General features: G+C 48.7%; 1 protein-coding gene across 1 annotated transcript; it reads right to left on the bottom strand.

Moving 5' to 3' along the window:
* Nucleotides 1-1,335: 1,335 nt before the first annotated feature.
* On the bottom strand, nt 1,336-19,840 carry SDC4 (syndecan 4). The gene is made up of 5 exons (XM_008506279.2): nt 19,661-19,840; nt 6,515-6,656; nt 5,544-5,596; nt 5,133-5,316; nt 1,336-3,897 (listed from the first exon to the last, which is right to left on the bottom strand). The coding sequence occupies exons 1-5, from the start codon at nt 19,736-19,738 to the stop codon at nt 3,746-3,748; spliced, it is 609 nt and encodes a 202-aa protein (XP_008504501.2). The 5' UTR covers nt 19,739-19,840; the 3' UTR covers nt 1,336-3,745.
* Between the last annotated feature and the right edge of the window lie 1,146 nt (nt 19,841-20,986).

The raw sequence follows: 20,986 nt of genomic DNA, 5'->3' as shown, positions 1-20,986 counted from the left end.
CAGTTAACACCAGATAGGGGCAGAGAGGGCAGAAAGGCAGAAGGGAGGGAACAGTGACAAATCCATCCCAGGAGCTGTGGCTCTGCAAGCACAGGCAGGCAGCCAGCCTTGTACCCTGGGGATTTGCAGAATACCCGTCCAGATTGCTTAGCAAAAACAAGAGGCCTTTGCGCTGAGGATGGTTTTGGGAAGTACATGGGATTCTTGCAACTGAGAGATTAAGCCCAGGAGAGAAAGGGGGGGAGAAAACAAAAGGACAAACATACTGTTCCAAGGAGCAAGTCCAAAAAGCTGTCACAACCACGCAAGACACAGGAACATGAGGATCACAGACGTATGTCACTGATTTGCTGACAAACATCAGCCCCCATGGAGCAAAGATCAACCCTGGGAGCATGTGGATTCTTCTTGGTATCTGAAGCAGGTTCTTGGGGGACCTTCAAGAGCACACCAGTTATGGACAAGGCAACACCAAGGAGCAGAGCAAGTGCTTGCCACTCCCTCGCCCCGAGGAAGCCTATGTACTGATCCTAATTTGTTTCTTCCATCCCTGCTAATCCTAACCACCTGGAGCAGGAGTTCCCACCAGGGAGAAGGGAATTAGGTTTTCTTGAGGATGATAATCCATTTAAATACAGCACTTGGAAGACTCAACTCTTTTTCCAGCGAGCCGCCCACCCTCTCCCACATGCCAGTGGGGACCGAGATGGGTCCCATCCTTCGTGGGCATCAAGAAGGGTTCAGAGGAGCAGCAGCTTCCTCCAGGTCTTGCTTAAGAGAGAGCTGTTAGCAGTCCAGAATGGCATGAAGTCATCTGTGGACTTGCTCCCAGAGCAGCTGAAACAGCTCTACCCCCGCTTGAAGGCCCACATCAATTAAACAGGGTTGACTTGAAACTTGATCAAGCAAGATTCTCTGCACATTGCTCCCTTATGTTTGAAGGCACAGGAACATGCTGCTGTCATCAGGGGACACGCACAAGCCCATCTCAACCTCATCCCTTCCAGCTGCAAGGAAACAGCCCTCTCAAAGGACCATCACAAAACCCATCACCAGAGAAGGGATGGACTCACCTCATTGGGCCATGCTGCATCTGCTCTACTTGCCTGGAGGAACTCCAGAAACCCAGTGATGCTGGTCCTACAGCAGTCACCTGTGGATCAAACACTGGAAAGATCTCAGGAGCTGCTGGCAAAGCCCCTTTGACTCACAGGCTACCACCAAGCCAGATCCCAGTGTGCCTCCCTGTTTGGTAAACCAGGTTACACAAATGTGAGCACCCTGTTACTCAGCTTCCAAAATTAACTTCAGGTTAGAAACAGTAAAAAAAAACAATTTTAGAAAGTACCAGTTTATTTGAGGAAAAATAAAAAATAAAAAAATTCAGTAACAGTGGAAAATGCCCAAGAGCGATTACACAAGAGAACCTAAATACCCTGAGCAGCAGACACTGCTCCTGCCTTCCTGGAAGTGCAGTCAAACCCTCCCTCCTTCCCTCTCTACAGTGAACTCTGTGCAGTGTTTAGAACCTCCCAGAGCCTGCAATTTCCCTGATCACACTTGTACTGGGACCAAGCAAGGGAGACAACCTGGAGGAGGAGCCTGAGGAAAAGTCTTCTCCCGCCCACATCTCAACACCCAGCTCCCACCAGGTGAAGGTCAATTTGTCCTATCACCTCTGTGAATTTGACCTCAAACCTGCAACAGAGCCTCAGGGAAGAGGCTTCAGGAGTTGGTGAGAATTCTTAACAGCTTTTACCCCCTGCTCAGTCTGGGGAGCCACGTTTGGATCGTGTCTTAAAGCACACGGGGTCCCAAGAGCTGTGTGAGGACACAACTTGCACAAAGTTCTGTAAACACCTTCCTGAAAACAGAGGCACAGGACACACACACCGCCCTTCCCTCTTGGAGCACTGGGGGAACTGGTATAACTCTCAATAGAGGTAGGAGCTATGTACATGATAGATTAAGACCCACCACAGGAGGTTCAGAGCCAGCAGTCCATGAAAACACAGTGCTCCAGGCTGGGAGATGCCACCAAAGAGCTTTCCAGTTCCCAGATCCAGCCTTCCAGCTGAGGGAGGTACTCAGCACAGTACTGCAGGGGACTCCACAATGCAGCCATAACCCCTAAAACAAAAGTTATTTCCTCCATCCTGTGAGCTTCCAACCCTTGCTTCAGAGTTGGATCCCAGAGGATCAAACCTGGCACATCACTGCCTGCAGCTGCCTCCAGGCACAGAGACAGAGCCCCAGGGCTCCAGCTGCCTCCCCCAGTACAAGCAACTGGACAAACTGGGCTTCCTCCAGACAAGACACTGGACCAACAGCAGCACAAATGAGAACAAGCCTCCTACACACAGTAAGGCTGCTGAAGAATTACCTCCAGCCTTTTCATTCATAACTGTGTATTTCTCAGTAAAATCTATAATATATAGCTCTACAGGACTGATTATAATATATTACAAGCTAGAAAACACTCTTCTTTTCCCTACTTAAATCATATTATTAATCTAATTTTGCATACAGATATTATTAATCCAATTTTGCATACATATTAATCCTAGAAGTTATTGCCTTGAATTTGTAATTATAATTCACAGAATAAAGCTTAAAATAGTTTATACAGAGACTCGTTATATTAGTGTTTTACATAAAAAGGATGAAAATTCCAAATGAGAAGAGCAGACATTTCAGAAACTATAAATAATTGTATTAAAAAAAATAATCAAATCCTAAAAAAAAACTTACAAGAAAACCATAAATATCCTTACCCTCTATATTAGCTGCTATAGATCTAGAAGAAACCTGTAACACACTTTAGCTGACTCTGCTTCAGTTCAGAATATAAATCATAAAACAACAGCTCCAGAGAAATGCCCAGCCAAAGGAAACACAAAGGGATTGAAAAAATAAATCTGAGGAAATTAAAAGAGAGTAGGTTGGGTTTTTTATTATTATTATTATTTCAAAACAATTTCTACAAACTTTATATAAACATTAGGCTATTTTCTTTAAAATTTTTATTATAAAAAATCCTACAAGCAATCCTTTAAAAAAGGTAAGAGACTGAAGGCAAGGAAAGGGTGTTGTCAGAGCCAAACAAAACTGGCTGTCCTGATTTCCTGGACTAGTGACCCTTGCCTGGGGCCAACAGGAAGAGACAGAAGCCTCCTGGGGAAGATATTCCCATAGGCCCTTTATGGCATTCAGGGATTCTGAGCCCCTATGGCCTGTGTACTCCCTGATAAGGCAACATCATCTGTAGTGTAAGAGATTCATAAATAGTTCTCCACAGAAATGCTTCACATTAACAGCCTGCTGCGAGACATCTATTAGCAAGGTTTATATATAAAAAAAAAAGAATTTAAAAAAAAAAGCCACCTTCTATAGAAGCAGCCAATCTGAGCATGGCACTTTGGATGCAAACACATGGTGTTTGCATCCATACAGTCTGTGTTTATATACCCTCTATGAAAGCAAGCAGAAAAATTGGCATTTTTATTCTTTTTACACTAGCTTTAGAAAAAATACACTGAGGTTATTTTTTCAGACTCTTTGTATTTCTTTGGGCCCTTGTTAGCTGAGCGGGATGGGAAGGGTCACGTAGGAAGTTTGTTTGTTTCTCAAAGTCGCTTTGAAATTCAATCCAAAAAGAGCATTTGTTCAGCACATCTCATCTGAGGGCACAGCGTTTCCATCCAGTCTGTTTGTCCCTTGGTGGGCACAAGGTGCCACTGAGCTTTTAAGCATAGAACTCGTTTGTAGGGGCTTTCTTGTAGATGGGTTTCTTCCCAAGGTCGTAACTGCCTTCATCCTTTTTCTTCATGCGATAGACTAAGAGGAGGATGAGGAAGACAGCAAAGAGGAGGCCCACTGCTCCTCCTGCAATGAGAGCTGGGGAGGAAAAAAAGAGCATGGGGTAAGTCTTAACTTCTGGACAACTCCAAGCCAACAGCTACATCTCAAAAATCTGTTTCAGGATTACCAGAGCCCAGAACTGCCTCCAGAGTCAGTGTTGTCTACCATAGGTGCTGGCATTTCCAGTGACAGCAGATGTTAAAAATGCCAGAAATTGTTTTTCATCCAGCCAGAGCATAACCACATGTTCCATATTAACCAGTTTGGGTTCATCTTCCAGTTAGTGCAAGAAAGACATTTTGACAAAAAAAAAAAGACATCCTCCCTGCATGGTGGGAGTCCAAAATAGTCCAAAAATAGCCCCACCACAACACACAAACAGCATCAACTCCAGGAAAATGGTGTAGCTCTGAGTGCTTTGTTGACTACTGTAGGCACACCCTGGGCACTCTGTATTTCAGTCAATCAGCAACATCCTACTACCACCACTACCTCCCTCCAACAACCAAAAGCCACAAAAAGAAGATGAACCAAGATTTTGACTTCCCTCACACCAAGGGTGGCCACAGGATTTCACTGAAGCTTATCCTTTGCTGTGACACTTACTCATTGCACTAAATCATCTCCTTTGTTAGTCCCCTCTTCCAGCCTCTCCTTGGGCTGGGAGGAAGGCTGCAGATCAGCAAGATGTGCTGAGGTTTGCACCTGGACTCGTTGGGTCAAGCCCCTGATGCGGCAGGCACGCCTTGAGACAGATGTGTCCCATATGCTGAGGGGGAGGCAGCTGTTTGGGTTTGCTCTAGAGAGGGGCACTTAGACTCCCAAAAGTTGACTAGGTGTTCAGATCCCTTAGAGATGCAGTTTGGTTTCTGACAAGGCTCAGAAAAGGCAGAACTTGAGCAAAACTTAAAGGAAAGCACCTGTATTATCTATGCAAGCCCATGGTGTCATTGATTTATGGCTTGTTATACCTTTTGTTGATGTTGTATCTGGAGGCAGAGCAGCTGACACATGACTTGGGTGGAACTTAAGCCAACAGACAGCTGGCAGGCTTAAAACCAAGCTGTTTACCCCAGCAAGGGAGGTGGTAGGGTCTTCTGCTGTTTAAGGACTGGAAGGCAGAAGTGACCCTGCCACAGGCAGTCACAGAGGCACCGACTGCATCTCACTCTCCTTGTCAGCAGGGAACTGCACCCCAGAGGAGCAGGAAACAAGAGAAGCCATTTTGATTTACACTATTAATGATTTATCAGGACAAGGTGAAGTATTACCTGTGAGGACTTCTGTTCTTTCGAAGATGCTGTTGTTGGCTGTGCTTGCCATGGAGATCTTGTTGGACAGGTTCTCTTCGACTGGTGAAAGTTTGTCTGGAATGATTTCATTGTCCAGCATTGTATTTTTCTTCTCACCTTCTATCTTTCTCTCAGTATCTCCAGGGATATAGTTGTCAGATATCTACAGAATAGAGACAAACCACACCCATCAGTAAGCAGCACCCAGCCTATCTACAGTTGAAAGGAGCAGGGTGTGCAGGGAAAAGAGAGTTTGCTTAGTGCATTACAGGTACACTGTTCCTGCTCGTGCAGGTAGATTCATCTTGCAGGGGGAAGGGTATTCAGAAAGCTTCACAGACAGACCAGAGTAACTACATGTTGCTTAAAACATGCAAAGGAAATACCTACCAGGGGAGTATCCATGGTGGTCAGATATATGGAATCTTCAGAGTCTGGGTAGTCTGCAAAGGGAAGGGAATTAAATTAAAGAATAGAAGAGGACTCTCATTACACACAATTTTTCCAGAATTCAGACACTTCCTGCAACACCAGCAGCTGCAGACAAACTAGGACTCTCTCTGCTGACTACAATTCCCTCTTAACTACCAGTACTTTTGCCACTTGATGGCTTTGATTTCATAAGACAAGAGGAGATATAATCTTAAAATCAACACCTCTGAAGGGAAGGGATCTTCAGCTGGATCCTTTGGCCCCTGCTGCAGATTATCAGGAGGTACCCTGCAAAGCAGGTCTGCTATAGCTTGCTAAGATGATGCCAATGGGGGAGGGCAATGCTCTCACCACCCATCCCTAAAGGATAGTTTGTCAATCCTCCAGTTACCAAATCTGCCCAAACATGTCAGGCACTGATTTCCACACTTGTTCTTTACCTTTTAGGGAACAAATGTTCACAGAAAGGGGACATGAAGCTACAGAAACTGGTTTGGGCAGGGAGCTTTGCATGTCACAGAGTTAACCTGAACACCACTTATTCCTTTTACCTTGTTTGGCCTCAGATGAGACACTAACTTCAAGCCTTTTGACATTACCTCAACAATTTAAATTTTTTTTTTTTTTTAGCTTCTCAGAACTTCTTAGGAGTTCAACAGGAAACAGATCCAGGCAGTGCAATGCCTTTTCACTTGCAGCAAGACAAGCCTGGATGGACTCCATCTGTCACCCCTGAGTGATTCAACATCACAGTACAATCACTTTCTCTGTTCCCATCTGTAAGTGACTACAGTTTCTCATCTCCACCTGACACTGTAGTTCCCTCTGGAGCTCTGGCTGTGCACTTAGCCATGGGCTCATAGGCTGGTGCTGGAAGAAATTTCACAGCATCAGCTGAGGGAGAACCATTTGTCCCTCTCCCCACTTACCTCCAGACCCAGATGCCTCATCTATATCTAATCCATCAGAAGTTATGTGAGGCCTGAATTCACCAATGTCTTCATCATCTGGCAAGTCTCCTGAGGCAGGGTAGTCAAGCCATCGGGCATCCATGGTCTCAGTTTCTCTCACCTGCAAACATGGGTGGAGAAGTGTTAAGTATCAGGCAACTCCTCAGAAGCATTTTACAAAAGGTCAGGATTTCAGAGCTTGTGCTAAGGACATAATTTCAGTCAGGACATCAAAAGCTGAACTTCTTCTCCATCAAAAGCAATATCGTCAGCCTGAAAACAGCTGAATTCCCCTAGAATTTCTCAGAACAGAAGGGCCAGCCTGGGAGGGGTATTTCCTGAGTGCTTCACATTTAGGAGGTTCACTTGAACCCACAGGGTGAAAATAACATAACAGGACTTTGGTCAGGAGTCTGTAGCAAAAGTGTTTGTAAAAGCAATACCTGCAGTTTGCAATAAGGGAAGATCTGGAAGAATTTGCTGTTCCCAGAGAAAAAGTCTGGCACCTATAGGTCAGTATTTTGCATAGCACCAAAGCCTCACACCAAGGGAATTTGCTGCTGCTTGTACGGAGAACAAATCCAAGGGTTAAAAACTGGTCTGTCAGTTCTACTGAATTGCAGGGCAATATAGGTTCAAGAGCACTTGCTATCAGTAACGACTGTGCCTGAAGGAAGAGCTTCACCTCTTAAAGCACATAAACAAACAAGTCCAGGATCCTGTGTCCAGATGACTACAGCTACAGGCACATGAGAGCTCTCCCAGAGAATCAGCTGTTTGTCCACAATGGCAGCTTCCACACCAGAGCTCATTTGCACTTGGACCTCCAAGAAGCCACAAGCCCAAACCTTCTGCCCTCACCACCATGATTATGCAATTTCCCCAGAACTATTTCTCTTTGCCCCATAGCCCTGGGGCCAGCCCCACTGAGGGTACCACAGGTATGAGCTTGGGTTGCTCAACACCAGCCCAGAGATTCCAGCAGCTCCAGATGCTTCCACAGCCATGAAATCATCACCACAGTGGGGGAATCAATCTCTGCCCCTACAGAGAGGCACACAATGCAGATGGATGGGTTCTGTCACTAGGGGCTAAGCTCTCACCATTTTCATGCTGGCTCTGCAGAAAGACTATCCCAGAACTCGGGCTCAAGTCCTGAAGGCTTAACAACCTTCCTGCACATCCAACAGCTCTTCTTAACCTACAAATTTACCACAATCCTCACAGAAGGTGAGGATCAGAGACTTACAGGACAGTTTGAGCTGGGTGGCACCACCAGCCCCTGCATCTGCTGCTTCATCAGGGAGACCCTGAGTTTGAGTTAAGGTGTTTTAAAGCTCCCGTGGCTGGGACCAGCCCTCCTGCTCCCCTGGCCAGGTCTGGCCCACCCTGCAGCCCCACAGTGACACCGACTGACAGATCACATCCTCTATTGATTACAAGCCAAGGCCAACAACCAGCCACAAGCCATGTGTCAGCCTCCTCTGCCCACAGACCCAACCCTGCTTCCAGCCTAGATTCCCCTACCCATGAGCATTCTGGTTTTGCCACAAAGACTTGTGGTCAGGACAAGATGTTTCTCATTTTGCATATGGAGCAGTGGCTACTAGATGTGTTTTTCATCAGCTCATTGAGGCACCTTTGGTTTCCCCAGTAACTCTGCTGAAGGATAATCAACCAACCAGCCCAGAGGGCATAAGTGCTGAGATCAACTCTCCTCCAGCTCTCCTCCCAGACCCCTACCTCCACTCTGTCAGAGATTGGCACTAGGTGATGGGAAGGGGGCTGGGGAGGAAGGGCACCTGAGGAGAAAACCCCTCCCAGCCTGGAACCAGGCATTCCTAACATTATGGATCACTCGCTCCAAGGTAAATTCATTCTGAGATGTGTGACGCAGCCAAAGCCTGACCTGCAGTGGAAACTGCTGCCAGCACCCCCAGATGCTGTTCCCATGAGGGTTTCTGGCCATTTTATCAAGGGGCAGGAAGAGCCCAATCCCTGCCTGTGGGGTTTTCTATGGAGCTGGGAGCACTTTTGCTACAGAGCCATGCAACGCAGCTGCTGTGCCAGGGCAGAGCAGTGCTGGCAAGAGCAGGGTGCTGAGCCCCGCCCCTGTGCCAGCTCACATCGTGCTTCCTTATGAATCATAGCCACCTAATGCCCTGACCAAGGAGGCTTAAGAAAACCCACGTTGAGGGCACAGAGTAGGCTGGACATCAAGCTGGCCTTATCAGATCAGCACAGCCCTCAGCAAGGCGGTGGCAGACTGCCACAGAGATTACTACATACTGTGGAACGCACCAGGTTTGGCTATCAGAAAACCCTATTTAAATCAGGACAGACAGTGTTTACAAGCCAGAGGACATAACAAGGAAATTACTGACTCACAAGTGTAAATAAGATTATATGGGAGCGTTCCCTGAACTCACTCCTCATCATCCTCTTGAGCAAGGATGGGGAAGTTCCTGGAAGCCACGAGAGCTTCATAGAACGGGAAACTTTTAGTGAGGGCAGCGAGCTTCATTTTACAGATTCATCTGCCAGGGAAGTTCGAGGGCTGCTGGCACCTCCGTACTCACCCTCCAGGTTTCAAGCTATGCTCTCCTACAGAGCAGGCTCCCCCTGGGAGCTGGGGCATGGGTAGCCCAGGAAGAGTTAACATTGGAGTGCTGTGCTTTGAAGGGCAGGTCTGGAGCAGGCACATTCCTCACATACACACCTGCAAGGGCACACAGGCACTTTCAGAGACTTCACAGCAAGGGCTGCAAGCTTCCCAAGTGCCACATAAAGAGCCCTCTGAAGAAAACTTTAAAAGTGCATCCCTTCCCAAAAGGATTCAGTCTTCCCCTACGGCTCCATTAGAAGAGGCACCATGGAAGGTGTCCATGCTCCATCCCAGCTGGCAGGCAGCAGAGAGGAGAAAGCCAGGAGACTGCCCCAGGAGGATGGTCAGCCCTTGCCAACTCATCTCTGGCCACGTTCGGCTTAACACCTTCTGTGACTGCCAGCTGGAGAAGAGCACTGGTGCTGCTGGGAGCCCACTTCCCACCACCTGTTACCCCACAGCACTGGAGCTGGGCCAGGGACTTGCTGGGAGAGTTGGACTGAGCAGCTGCACAGCCCCACCTTGCCCCAGCAGCTGAAGCTGAGCCCTGCTATTAATGTGCTCCTCTCCAGGAGAGGTCTGTACAGAAACCAACCTTTTCTGCAGGAGTCTAGCTCCAGGATTTCTTCCTCATGTTAAGCAGCTTTCATTCCCAATAAGCACCAAGGGGGATTAACCAACATGCTGGGAAGCAGAAGCTTTTCCTGACTGCCAGTGGCAAAAAATAAGCTTATTCCCTGCCAGACAACCATCACGTCAGGCACGTGAACTATGAGTGTCATTCCTGGAAAAGCTGGGCACAGAGGTCTCATGTTTGAGACTGAGAGAGGCTGCACTATTGCATGAAGCCAGGCACTGTTTGCTAAGTTCAGGCACAGCAATTGCACCCCAGGCAGCTCTGCTGTGCTCCATCCCTAACCCACACCACTCCATTTCATGCTCCTGGGATCTTTGCTTACAGCCCCAGCATCCCACTAACCTCTTCTCAAAGCAAAAGCCTCTATTTATTGAGGCAGCAAGCAAAGTTTCTGTCCCATGTGTGAATTTCCCCAGTTGCTGGCTGGCCCTGGGGAAAAAAACCGAGGCAGTTTGCCTGCCCCAGCCCACACATCCTTGCAACAACCTTTGCAAACAAGAAAAGAAAAAACCCCAAAAAACCAAAAACAACAACAAAAAAAAACCCAAACACCAGAAAAAAAACAAATTATTTTTGGGGGGAAGAAATGGAGTTTTCCAGACATTGAACTGGCTTTCACAGTTGGCCCTTGTCTCTGATCAAACATACCAGGGTTCATTAAAAGCTTCTTTGAAGGGTCATAGCCAGCAAGCTGGAAAGGGAGGCAGACCCGGAGAGACTTGGACAGCCAAGGTGCAGGGAGCTCTTTATCAAGTTTATAACCCAGCTTGCTCCTGTGTCTCCCTCCCCAGCACTGTGTACACAAGCCCAGGAGTAAACAGGAGCAAGGTGAAAGTCAGCCCTTCCTAGACAAAGGCACATGGAGCTGGGCCAGCCTGGGAGGTGGCAGAAAAGGGGACAGAAGTGCAGATCTATTAACTCTTTGCAGCCTGCAGGGACAGATGAGAGAAAACTGCTCCTGGGGCTTTTCTCAAGTGCTCTGAACTAGAGGACAGTTGTACAGATCATCTCGTTTCACTTCAGCAAGCAGTATCACACAAAATACCTTTCCCAGACCTGTGCTGTCATGGACAGATGTCACTTCACACCAACACCTCACAATGCATATCTAGATCAGCTTAACAAGAAAGCTGAGACAAGTAAGACACAAGCAGATGACTGCACAGCACAGCTTTGGAGCCTGGTCTTTAAGAGATCACTCTCACAAAGCCACCACCCTGGCCCTTGTGCTGCCCTGCACCAGGAACCAAAGAGCACAGAATCCAACAAGGCTTTTCCAGTGCAAGGTGGCAAAGCTCAGTAAACCACCAAGCCCAGGAGAGTTCTTCCCTAGAGTTCCATATAAGTTTTTGGGTTGTTTTGTTGTTTGTTTTTTTTTTTTGCTTGGTAATACAGGCAAGGAGTAGGTTTTTGCTTAATAAAACATAGCAAGAGCAACATGCAAACTGACACACTATTCAGCTGGTAAAAGCATCACTCATTCAAGGTGCCCTGAGAAGCATCCCCCCTCCCTGTCCAACCAGGTACCCATCTCCCTGCAGCCACATTACCAAACCTGTGTGCTCAGACTCAGACACCCCTGCACTACACAAGGGGAGGAGCAGTAACCCTCACCCAGCACTGTCACAGCCTCAGCCTGGGTCTTTCCCCACAGCTCCCTGTGAGATTCTTTAAACTGCATCCCCAAGCAGCTCTCCTGGGGGCTCACGAGGCAGCAGAGGAATAATCCCTGTGACAATTACACCCTAATCCTGGGCTCTGGAAAGCCACCCGCTGTCATGGTGCCTCCCCTGCAGCAGGGATGAATCCTCCTGGGCTCTGCTTGCTGAAAATAGGCTTCCCTACACTCACCAAGTCAAACCCCAGTTACCTTTTAACTCCTGTGCCTTTGCCTGCACTCAGCCTGCTCTCTGCATCCCATGCCACAGCAGCAAGCAGGAGGACAGAGAGATTACAAAGGAATGAATTCTTGTTTAACTGCTCTTGCCTGATTATCAACCAGGAGCAAAGCCATAAAGATTGAGTCCTCTGCCAGGCAGACACATGCTGGGATCTGTTTATTGCAACAGTGGCAAAGGAGCTGCTCTAAAAAATCAATGCCCAGCCCCAGAGCCCAAGTGGGAAGGAGATGCCTGCTCCCCTCTCCAGCTAGAGGAGATAAAGCCCATCAGGCAGCTGTGGATGGCTGTGTGTCAGTCACTAACCCTGAAGCAAATAAAGATAAGTTCCAGAGGAAAACTGCAGGAGGGGAAAGGGAGCACTCGTGATTTGGGAGGAGATCTACTTTGCAGAGCTATTTCATGCCCCCTGAATGGAAGGCTCTCCTGGTTGTGGGCAGTGATGCACACCTAGTTCACAAGGAGATTGTATTTTTTATGGTAGTTGCAAACCTGATCATAGCTATTTCATACACTTCTCTGCCTAAGGCTCAGTTCAGTAGTGGAGAAATCTATTCAAGGTCAAAAAAAGAATTCAGTTTTTCTAGCTCACAACTTGCTCTGAATTGCTTTACGCTATACCAGGAGGTTCTGTGGAAGAATTAAACTCTATACCCTGTCTGGGGAAGAAAAGGGGAGAAAAAAAGAAAAAACCCCAGCAAGGCAACTTTTCCAGAGAGAATTTCTCATGCTGATTCTTCAGGCTAGGGGTATTTCATATCTCATACTTCCCCCTCATGCCAGGAAGAGGCCTGCCCTCACTGCCCTTTCCTAGAATACAGCTATACCTCAGTATTTCCCCGGACACACAAACAGGCAAAATTTCCACTTGGCAAAAAAATGCATGATGTGCATTTTCAGGATCTTTACACTCCCTCATGCCAGAGTGTTAGCAAAATCAAGCCAGGCAGACACCCAACTTCAAAGGGACCATATTCCTAGCTGGCTCACCACACAGCTAATCTCAGCTTGTTTGTACAGTCGAGATTCCCAACGCTGCACCCTACAAATGCTTCCCCTCCCACAATCCATTTTAATCTAATCAGAAGTAGTAGCCCAAAGATTTAGGCATAGCCCAGGCAGCTGAGCTCTGCCAGCACAGTTTATGCTCTTTGGGGTTTTTGCTCTGTTGGCAAAGCTACCAGCAAAAAACTCCAGGGGAGGAAGTTATCAGCATGAAAGCACTCGAGTCAGAATATCTGTGCCACTCCACTATCAGGCTATACCCGTGTAAGCATTTGTGCAGACAAACATTTCAACAGCAGGGATTTTCCTGGTTAGCTACAGCAGCAGAGGTTTGATGTGTGAGGTGCTTGTTGGCTTTTTTGTTTTGTTTTTTAATAGAGATATTCCCCACTTGTTGCCTTGGCTTGGGCCCAGAGGGCAGCAGACACAGAGTGTGGTATTTGAGATAAAGCAGCTGTAGTTTGGGAAATCTGTCACCCCCAGCAGCATATTCCTCTCTCGGAGAGCTCTGGACTCCTATCCAGGCTTCATCCCCTCTCCAAGTCAGGGGTGAGCAGCTGGCAGCAGTTTTCCTGCACTCCCTGACCACATCTCTGCACCCACACAGTCACAGCCAGGAGCAGAGGGACCCAGCTCTTGTTTTGATTGCTCCTTCCTTGGCTCTGCAAAGCCTGAGCTTGGCTGGACTAGCAAGTCGTTCAGTAACCAACGGGCAGGACCAGCTCCTTATACTCAGCCTCAGGAAATTCAGAATTAGCGCCAAGAACAGCCCGCACATAAACAGCCTCATGCAAGATCCTGGCTCCAGAGTCTGCTCCACTGCACGCTGTGGAATTGCAATAAATATTTATCTTGCTGAGGAACAGAGTCTTCCAAGCAAAAGCTCCTGACATCAGTAAGGTCTGTATTTCCACTGGAAGGGGGGAAAGGCTGGCTGCTAGAAGAGTCTCTGTTTTTAAAGGGGGACATCAACCCACAAAAGAAGCTTCTGCCACCTTCCAGCACCAGGCTGGCCAGGATTCATTCCTCCACCCATGGCTTCTCCCTCCTCTCCAGGCCAGCACCCCATCACACCAGGCACCCACACTCCCCTCCATTACCTTGCCTTATGCACAGGGATCTCTGGCTACTGTGCTGCACAGGCTATTTGGGTGCAAGTCCCAGGCAGGCACTTTCAGTCATTAATGCACACTAACACTTCTTTTTATTGCTGTAGGTTGACTGTAACAGCAGCTGAAAGGCAGGAGGAAGGGTGAGCCTCCCAGCAACATAAACAGGGCAAGGCCACGGCCCTTTGCCTTCAAGTTTTACAGCAGACACCAGCAGAGTTTTAGTTGAACTATAGAGGAGACACCTTTTCCCCTTCAACAGCCAAGGCAGAGCACCATCAGAAGAGGTAAATCCTTCCCATGGCAGGCTCTGCTTTTCCTGACAGAATGGCATTTGTTTGAGAAAGAAGAAACCTTGTTTTAGCTTGACATGACACTAGCTGCTTGGGTAACAGTGCTCCAGCTCTCCCCATCTCCCCAAGGAGCGTCTGAGATTTCAACTAACTGCTCTGATTTTTAAGTTACCTCAATAATTTTTCTAACAAGAGCCACTTGGCATTTTATAAACAGAGTCTCTATCCTAGGGGATTTAAGGACAAAACTGGTAAGAACAGGTAAAAGCCTTATTTTTGCTGGAAATACAAGTGTATTTTTGAAGCCTGCCAGTCTCCAGAAATTGAGAGGGACGCAGCTACATCTTGCGCGTTTTCCCCTCCTACACTGACATTTTGTCCAGATTGTGGATTAAGTATTTAACCCCCGCTTTTGAGACTTTCCACTTGTTTTGAATGCTTTCAGTCATTTCAGATAACACTGCTGCTCTCCTCTCTCCCCATGCAACTCATTTCCAGCTCTGTTTGAAAACACAACCACCACCGAGCTGCCAGAGCAAGTTACTGGCAGCTCATGACAAGGCCATTTTCTGACCTGCCTTTGCCAACACCAACACAACTCCTGGCAGCAATCAGATGTCAGAACCTGACAGCTTTTTGCCCACTCCAGCCACCACAATCCAAGGCAGACTGGACAGGAGGCAGGAAGGGAAGGGTGCTGGGTACGGAGGGCAGCACAGACCATGGGCCAGGCAGCGTTGCTTGTGCTTGTCACCCCTCTTCTCCTGGAGGAAGAAATCCACCTCGGAAGTCTGAGTCATTGCCCTGGGTAAGGGGCCAGGGCTGTTACTCAGAGGGTGACAGCAGAGTCTGCTGGAGCTGCGGGGCCAGGAGAGTGCCAGAAACCCTGAGTCACTGCACGACTGCTGGAGCCAGGGCCACCAGCAATCCATGGTCAGAGGCAGCAGCATTTACTGATCAGCCATTCAGACACACATTAAAGACATCTGAACTAATCTAGAAGAGCAGCCCAAACAGCTCATTACTGTATTTTTATTATTTTTTTATAGCCACGCAGAGCAGTAGTTTCTAACAAGTCATAGAGTTTAACCAGGCTGCCCTGTCTATTCAGGGCCAAGCTCAGGCTCATCACAAGTCTCATTCTAGTGCAAATCATTTGAATCCTTAATCTACAGTATTTGCATTCCACCGAGTCTCAAACAAACAGCCACACATGCTCCACAACAGCAGCCCGGAGGTCCGGCGTGTGCAAGGTTTGTCCCCACTGGTTTTGCAGTGCTTCAACCACATTAGCATCTACTTTGAGGCTGCAAAAGCAGCACAACCCTGCTGTTGTTACAGTTCCTTTATAGGAACAAGCTGTACTGAGGAGAGGGGGGAAAGCAGCTGCAAGGATCTGAGGGCAGGCTGAAGAGGAAAAATGTTAACTCAAAAGCAAGGAAGTGTTTTGAAGGATGGATGCTCCTTTTTGTCTAGCCCCAGCTGATAGCTCAGGAGTTGTGCTGCAGGATCAGTGAGCCAGCATAACTTAATCAAGTGATCTTACAAGTCAACTTAAAGCCATTCACATGGCAGACCACAGAACCACAGTTGTTGTGCCTCCCAGACTTGTACGGTTCCTATCACTGATTTTTAATTTATTTTTTTTTTAAGTCGGTTTTAAAGATAAAGCCCATCAAATCCATGCACCTGAGGGAAAAGAATTTTACATACATGCAACACAACCTAGTGTTAGCTTACACCCAAGTGGATTCAAGCAGCCAGCAAGTTTTCAACAGAGCAGTCCCAACACCAGAAGTCAGAGGGGAGGGGAAAGTAGCTGCAGGAGTTGTTCTGAAGTCTGCAGGCCAAGGAGCCAGCCAGAGTCCCTCCTCTCCATCCTCACTCTGCAGGTTGAGTTAGCAGCTTCCAGCTTCAGGATGGAAGTGGAATAAGAATGTATGGAGCAAGCTGTAAGCCACCACAGGAAAACCACGGCAAGGTCATACTAGGCTCCACTTCAGGCATCTGAGAGCAGCAAAAGGCCTCCCCACCCCAACCATTTGAACAGCTCCAGGCAACAGTAAAGCCATTAACAGAGGTTTGGAGAGAACAGGAGAGGGGAACACATAGGAAAAACATTTTCATTGTTGCTGGACTGGATACAGGCCTCTGCCTCTCTAAGTGCCAAGGCCTTGGGAGACAACAGAATGGGCAGGAAAAAGCAATCATGTTGGCTAACAGCCTTAACTTCTGAGAGTGAATGAGCCTCTGGTACTGTGAGTCTAAAAAGTACCAAGTTCAGCCCCAACGTGCCTCTTGCGTAAGTTGTTTGCAAAACTGAACCACACACACACAAAAAAAAAAAAAAAAAAAAAAAAAAGTGCTCTCCAGCATGGGAGTTGGCAGATGCTTAGGAGAGATGAGAACTGGGCTGCAGCCCCAAGTAGGTACCCACCCGTTCAGGTACCTCTACCTCAAGCTTGGAGAAGGTTCTGGGCTGCAGAGGAACCATGCACCCCTGATGCCCACCCCATCACTTGTTCATACCATTCTGCAAGGTATGAGGTTCTGTTTCTTTCTACACATTACAGGATTTTCAACCCAACAGATAGCTCTAAAGGTTCAGCTACCAGAAGTCCTGGGCTCCTTCCCTTCAGGAATAAGGACACCAACTTAAGACACTGTAGTTTTCCTGCTGTGTGTTTTAGGGAGGCTGTAGCAAAGGAAGGATTTGCTGTACATGTTCAGCTGCCCCATGAGTTTTCCAAGTTAGTAAAATTAAGTAAAATGTGCAGATAGAAACGTCTTGATTTGACTGGGAGGGACAGATGAGAAACTGGGCAAAGAGCAGAAAGAACAGGCCTCAGGGATCAATGGCAGCAGGACAAGCCAAACCGGTTTTAACATTAATAATGCTGCACTACTTTCCAAACACAGCTATCATCAACAAGACACCAGCTTTGGCAATCAGGAGGCCTCCAAGCATGATTGCTTTAAACCAGCAAACAGAGCCCACAAACAGCATGAAGCCTTCCCCCCTCTCTCCCCCTCCCTGAGCAATCCTCTGCCAGCAGCTTCTGGGTTGGATTTCTGCTTGTCTGCACTGCTGGGGATGCACAAACTTGATGTGGTGCTGCACGGAGACTTTTTCTGCAGACTTCAAGGCAGGAAAGTAGGACAGATGCAACAAGCATTAGCAGTGCTACAGCCCTGCTGAGCTCAGGGCACTCAGAGCCCTCTTTAAGCTCAGAAGTAGGAGTAACCCAAGCCTGCAGCAGGCAAACCTCTCTGTCTTGGGGGGAAGACCCCTTGCTTCCCTCCTCTGCTGCCAGGGGCACTTTTAGATGCTGAAAGCACAGGGGGAGCTCCAGGATGCCACTCTGCCCCAACAAGGCAGACCTCAAGACCTTTGCCAGCTCCACCATTCCCACACCCTGGTTGCATTGATGGCTTTCTGCTCACCCCAGCTGCAGGCTCCTGAAGCAACCCATCCTCACACCCTGCCCGCACAGCCTTTGGTTCCTAAAGCACTCGACCAGAGAGGGCCAGAAACGACCAGGAGACATCGGGCTTCAGCTCAGAGCTACCCCCACCCCATAGGAAGAAGCCGATGTTCTCACACGAAGCTGGTGTGCTGTTGTAACACAACCCACCCACAGCCTGAGCACCAACGTCAGACTTCGGCACTTCAGTCATATTCCCCACCCTCTTACACATCCAAGATTGCTTCACGTGGAGAAATCCCATCTCCGCTGGAAAGCCATGCAAGGGGAAAAGGAGCCAAGGCATTTTTGTTTGTACAGGCTCGGGGAAATATTCAAGCACCGAATCACTCAAAAGCCATGCTCTTACATAAGCACAAGAAATACAATCCCTGTCTTGTTAAGAAACAGCTACCTGTCTTCACCCTGCCTGCCCAGGAGAACCAAGAGCCACACGCTGTGCAGCCCTGCACGTTTTGGCAGGACTATTAAAAAAAAAATAAAATAATAATATGGGAGGAGCGCTAGCAGAACTCTCCCAAACAGTGTGTCATCCTCGTCTCCTCCCCAGCAGCCTGTAACCCAAACAATTTGTTTGGATAAGGCGTTATAGTAGGCCAGTGTTACTTCTCCAGCATACACTCCATCTTAGGTAACTTTAAAAGATACAGACAAAGATTCCATCCAAGTTCTATATAAGGATTTACAGAACACATATGTGCAAAATTTGTTGTCTTTGCAGAAATCCAATGCTTGCAGGCCACTCAATTCCCCAGGGACACCAAGTTGCATTTCATACCAAACATGGTCAATGCAACTTCCAGATGCTGTCTGCCCCAAAGGTTTGTGCTACTAGTTTGGGCCAGTTCTCAAACGACCGATTCACGTGCTTAACAGCAGGGATAAAGACACCAGATTAGAGTGGATTTGGGCTGCTTGGTCTTAGCAGAGTAGCTGACAATTACTACAGATGCTTTCCGCGGGAGTTTTCCACTCTACAACCACCAACCCCCCAGCCCCATGTCCCTATTGGAGAGAAACCCAGCAGCACGGCCTTATCAGTTCTGATCTGCCCACTCAGCCTCAGTCCAGGATGAAGCAATGTAGATGATTAAACCTAGTTTTGAGAGCCCCTCATCCCCTGCAGCTACCTTAATCTCAGCAGCTCTTTCAAGACTAGCAGAATCTGCCCTGACTGCACTGTGAGCAAGATGGACACACACAAAAAAACCTCTCCACATAATATAACCCAACAAACAGCAGGGAAGGTAGAATCCTGAAAGCTCTGCTCCATGCTCCACCATGAAGATCCCACATGTGCCCAGCTTGGAGCACCCAAAGAGAGTTTCACCTCATTATATACTAAATAGACATCTAAAGCATCCATGGTAACACATGGTTTTTCATACCCCTCTGAAGGGAAATGAGGAAGGTTTGGTACACATAGAAGACACTAGGTACCAGCACAACCAAACTCTGGTGAGACAGGGAGCCTGTCCAGGTGCTGTAACACACTGCTCGTATCGAGCCCATCACACACGCACGATAAAAGAGGGATTAAAGGACTTAAATCCACAACCAGCGGCTGGAGATCAAAGCTGTACTGGAGAGCAGTAATTCATTTCTCTCACGTACCCTTGTACCCTGTACTGCTCTAATTCCACCGGGCCAGATTACAGAAGAGCACGACGAGGCTGATCAGTGCTTAGCGGGGAGAAAGGGACGCGTCAGGAGTGGCACGACCATGGGGGACATCCGGACAGGGCAAGAGGGACAAGAGGACTTTGCTCTGGCATCAGAGGAAGCAGGACCCAAGCCAGGACGGAGGCACGGGAACCGGAGGAGGGAATGGGAACTGCCCGACTGCTACGAGCCCATTCTGCCCTCAGCTCCGCCGGGAAGGGTCAGTGGCTGGGAGCAGAGCCCGGCTGGCATTAGCTCTCAGGCTGCCGGCCAGCGGAACCCGACGCAAGCGCAGCCCCAGCCGAGAGCCGTGCGGAACCACACAGAACACCGGGGTCACCTCCTCCTGGCACCGGGACCCTCACCTTCCCCACCCAAGGAGCCCCCCTTCCCTTCCCTCCCGTCCCCTCCCCTGGCCCGACGGGACTCACCGACTCGGCGGCGGCTTGCAGGAGGAGGCCGAGCAGGAACGCGGCGCAGAGCACCGGCGGAACGCGGAGCAGCGGCATGGCCGGGCAGAACAGAACCGAGCTTGGCTTCTGGGCCGGTTGCGGAGCAAACTCTCACTCCCTCTTTCTCTCTCTCCCCCCGGCTGCCGCCGCGCCCCTTATAGAGCCGCCCCCGCCCCGCCCCGCCGGGAATGCCCCCGCCCCGCACAGCCCCCGCCCTGCACTATCCCGGCCCCGCACTGCCCGGCTGGTGGAGGGCTTGGGAGGCCGGCAGAAGGACGTGGGGACAGTGCCCGGGTATTTTCCTAAAGACTTCAGACCGGCTATGGAATCCGGGCAAGCGGGGAATGGGGCGGAAACCCCTCTGGAGCCGGCGTGGAGGGAGGCAATGGGTTATGGGGGGGGGGGGAAGAGGGGAGAAAGGGAAAAGGGCAAAGAGGGAAAAGGGAAAGGGGGGAAGAGAGGAAAAAAGGAAAAGGGGAGGAGAAAGGGGAAAAGGGGAGGGGGGATAGGAGAAGGAAAGAAGGGGAAGAGGGGGGGCGGGGGGAAGCAGACACGAAGTAATCCTCTTTCGCAGCATTCCACAAGTGACAGCTTTACGTTTACAGAAAGCCCCGAACGACATCGCTGCGGTCATCAGGCGGGTGTTACATCACAGGCTGCTTGCTGGAGATGGAAAACGAAACCGTTTCGTCTCCTTTCTCTGTAAATGGCAAGTGCAAAAACCCACACAGATAACCAAGGGAAAAAACACAACAGCACAGTTTAACTATTTCGGGTTTTTCTTCCCTCATTAATAACTTTGATTATAAGAATTTGCTCAGAAGTCTCCATTCCAGCCCCTTAGCAACCTGAGGTGCACTTGAGCCACCAGTCTGCATCAGTCCTCCATTCACACTGCTGTCCCATCACTGTGCTTGGGTTCCAGTTTATAGAGAATATTTTCTTCATAGGGAAGCAATGCTCAGACTCCAAAGCTCGTGTGCCACGGTCCCACATGCCAGGTACATTTGCCAACTCTGTTAGATCTGGTTCTCAGCCTGCTCCAGCTCTACAAAGTCATCCCAAGAGACCCTGTAGCCTGTCTCATCTTAACGTGCTAACCCTCAGGCAAAAACGATCCTTAAGGTGAAGCAGCCTTCCCAACTGCCTGTTCTTTGGGAACAAAGGAACAGGGTTAGAGCTGAGGTCAAGAGGTCTCCTCAGTGTTTGTTAGGGCCATGTCTACATACACCTTCTGGCAGCACCATGCTGAACTGGCTGTACAGCTGACTGGCTTCATATGAAGTGACAAGAAGTGCTACTCAG

This window comes from Calypte anna, chromosome 20, assembly GCF_003957555.1.
Source record: "Calypte anna isolate BGI_N300 chromosome 20, bCalAnn1_v1.p, whole genome shotgun sequence".
Classification (NCBI taxonomy): domain Eukaryota; kingdom Metazoa; phylum Chordata; class Aves; order Apodiformes; family Trochilidae; genus Calypte; species Calypte anna.
The sequence above is the reverse complement of the archived record's forward strand: the minus strand, read 5'-3'. Positions and strand labels throughout refer to the sequence as shown.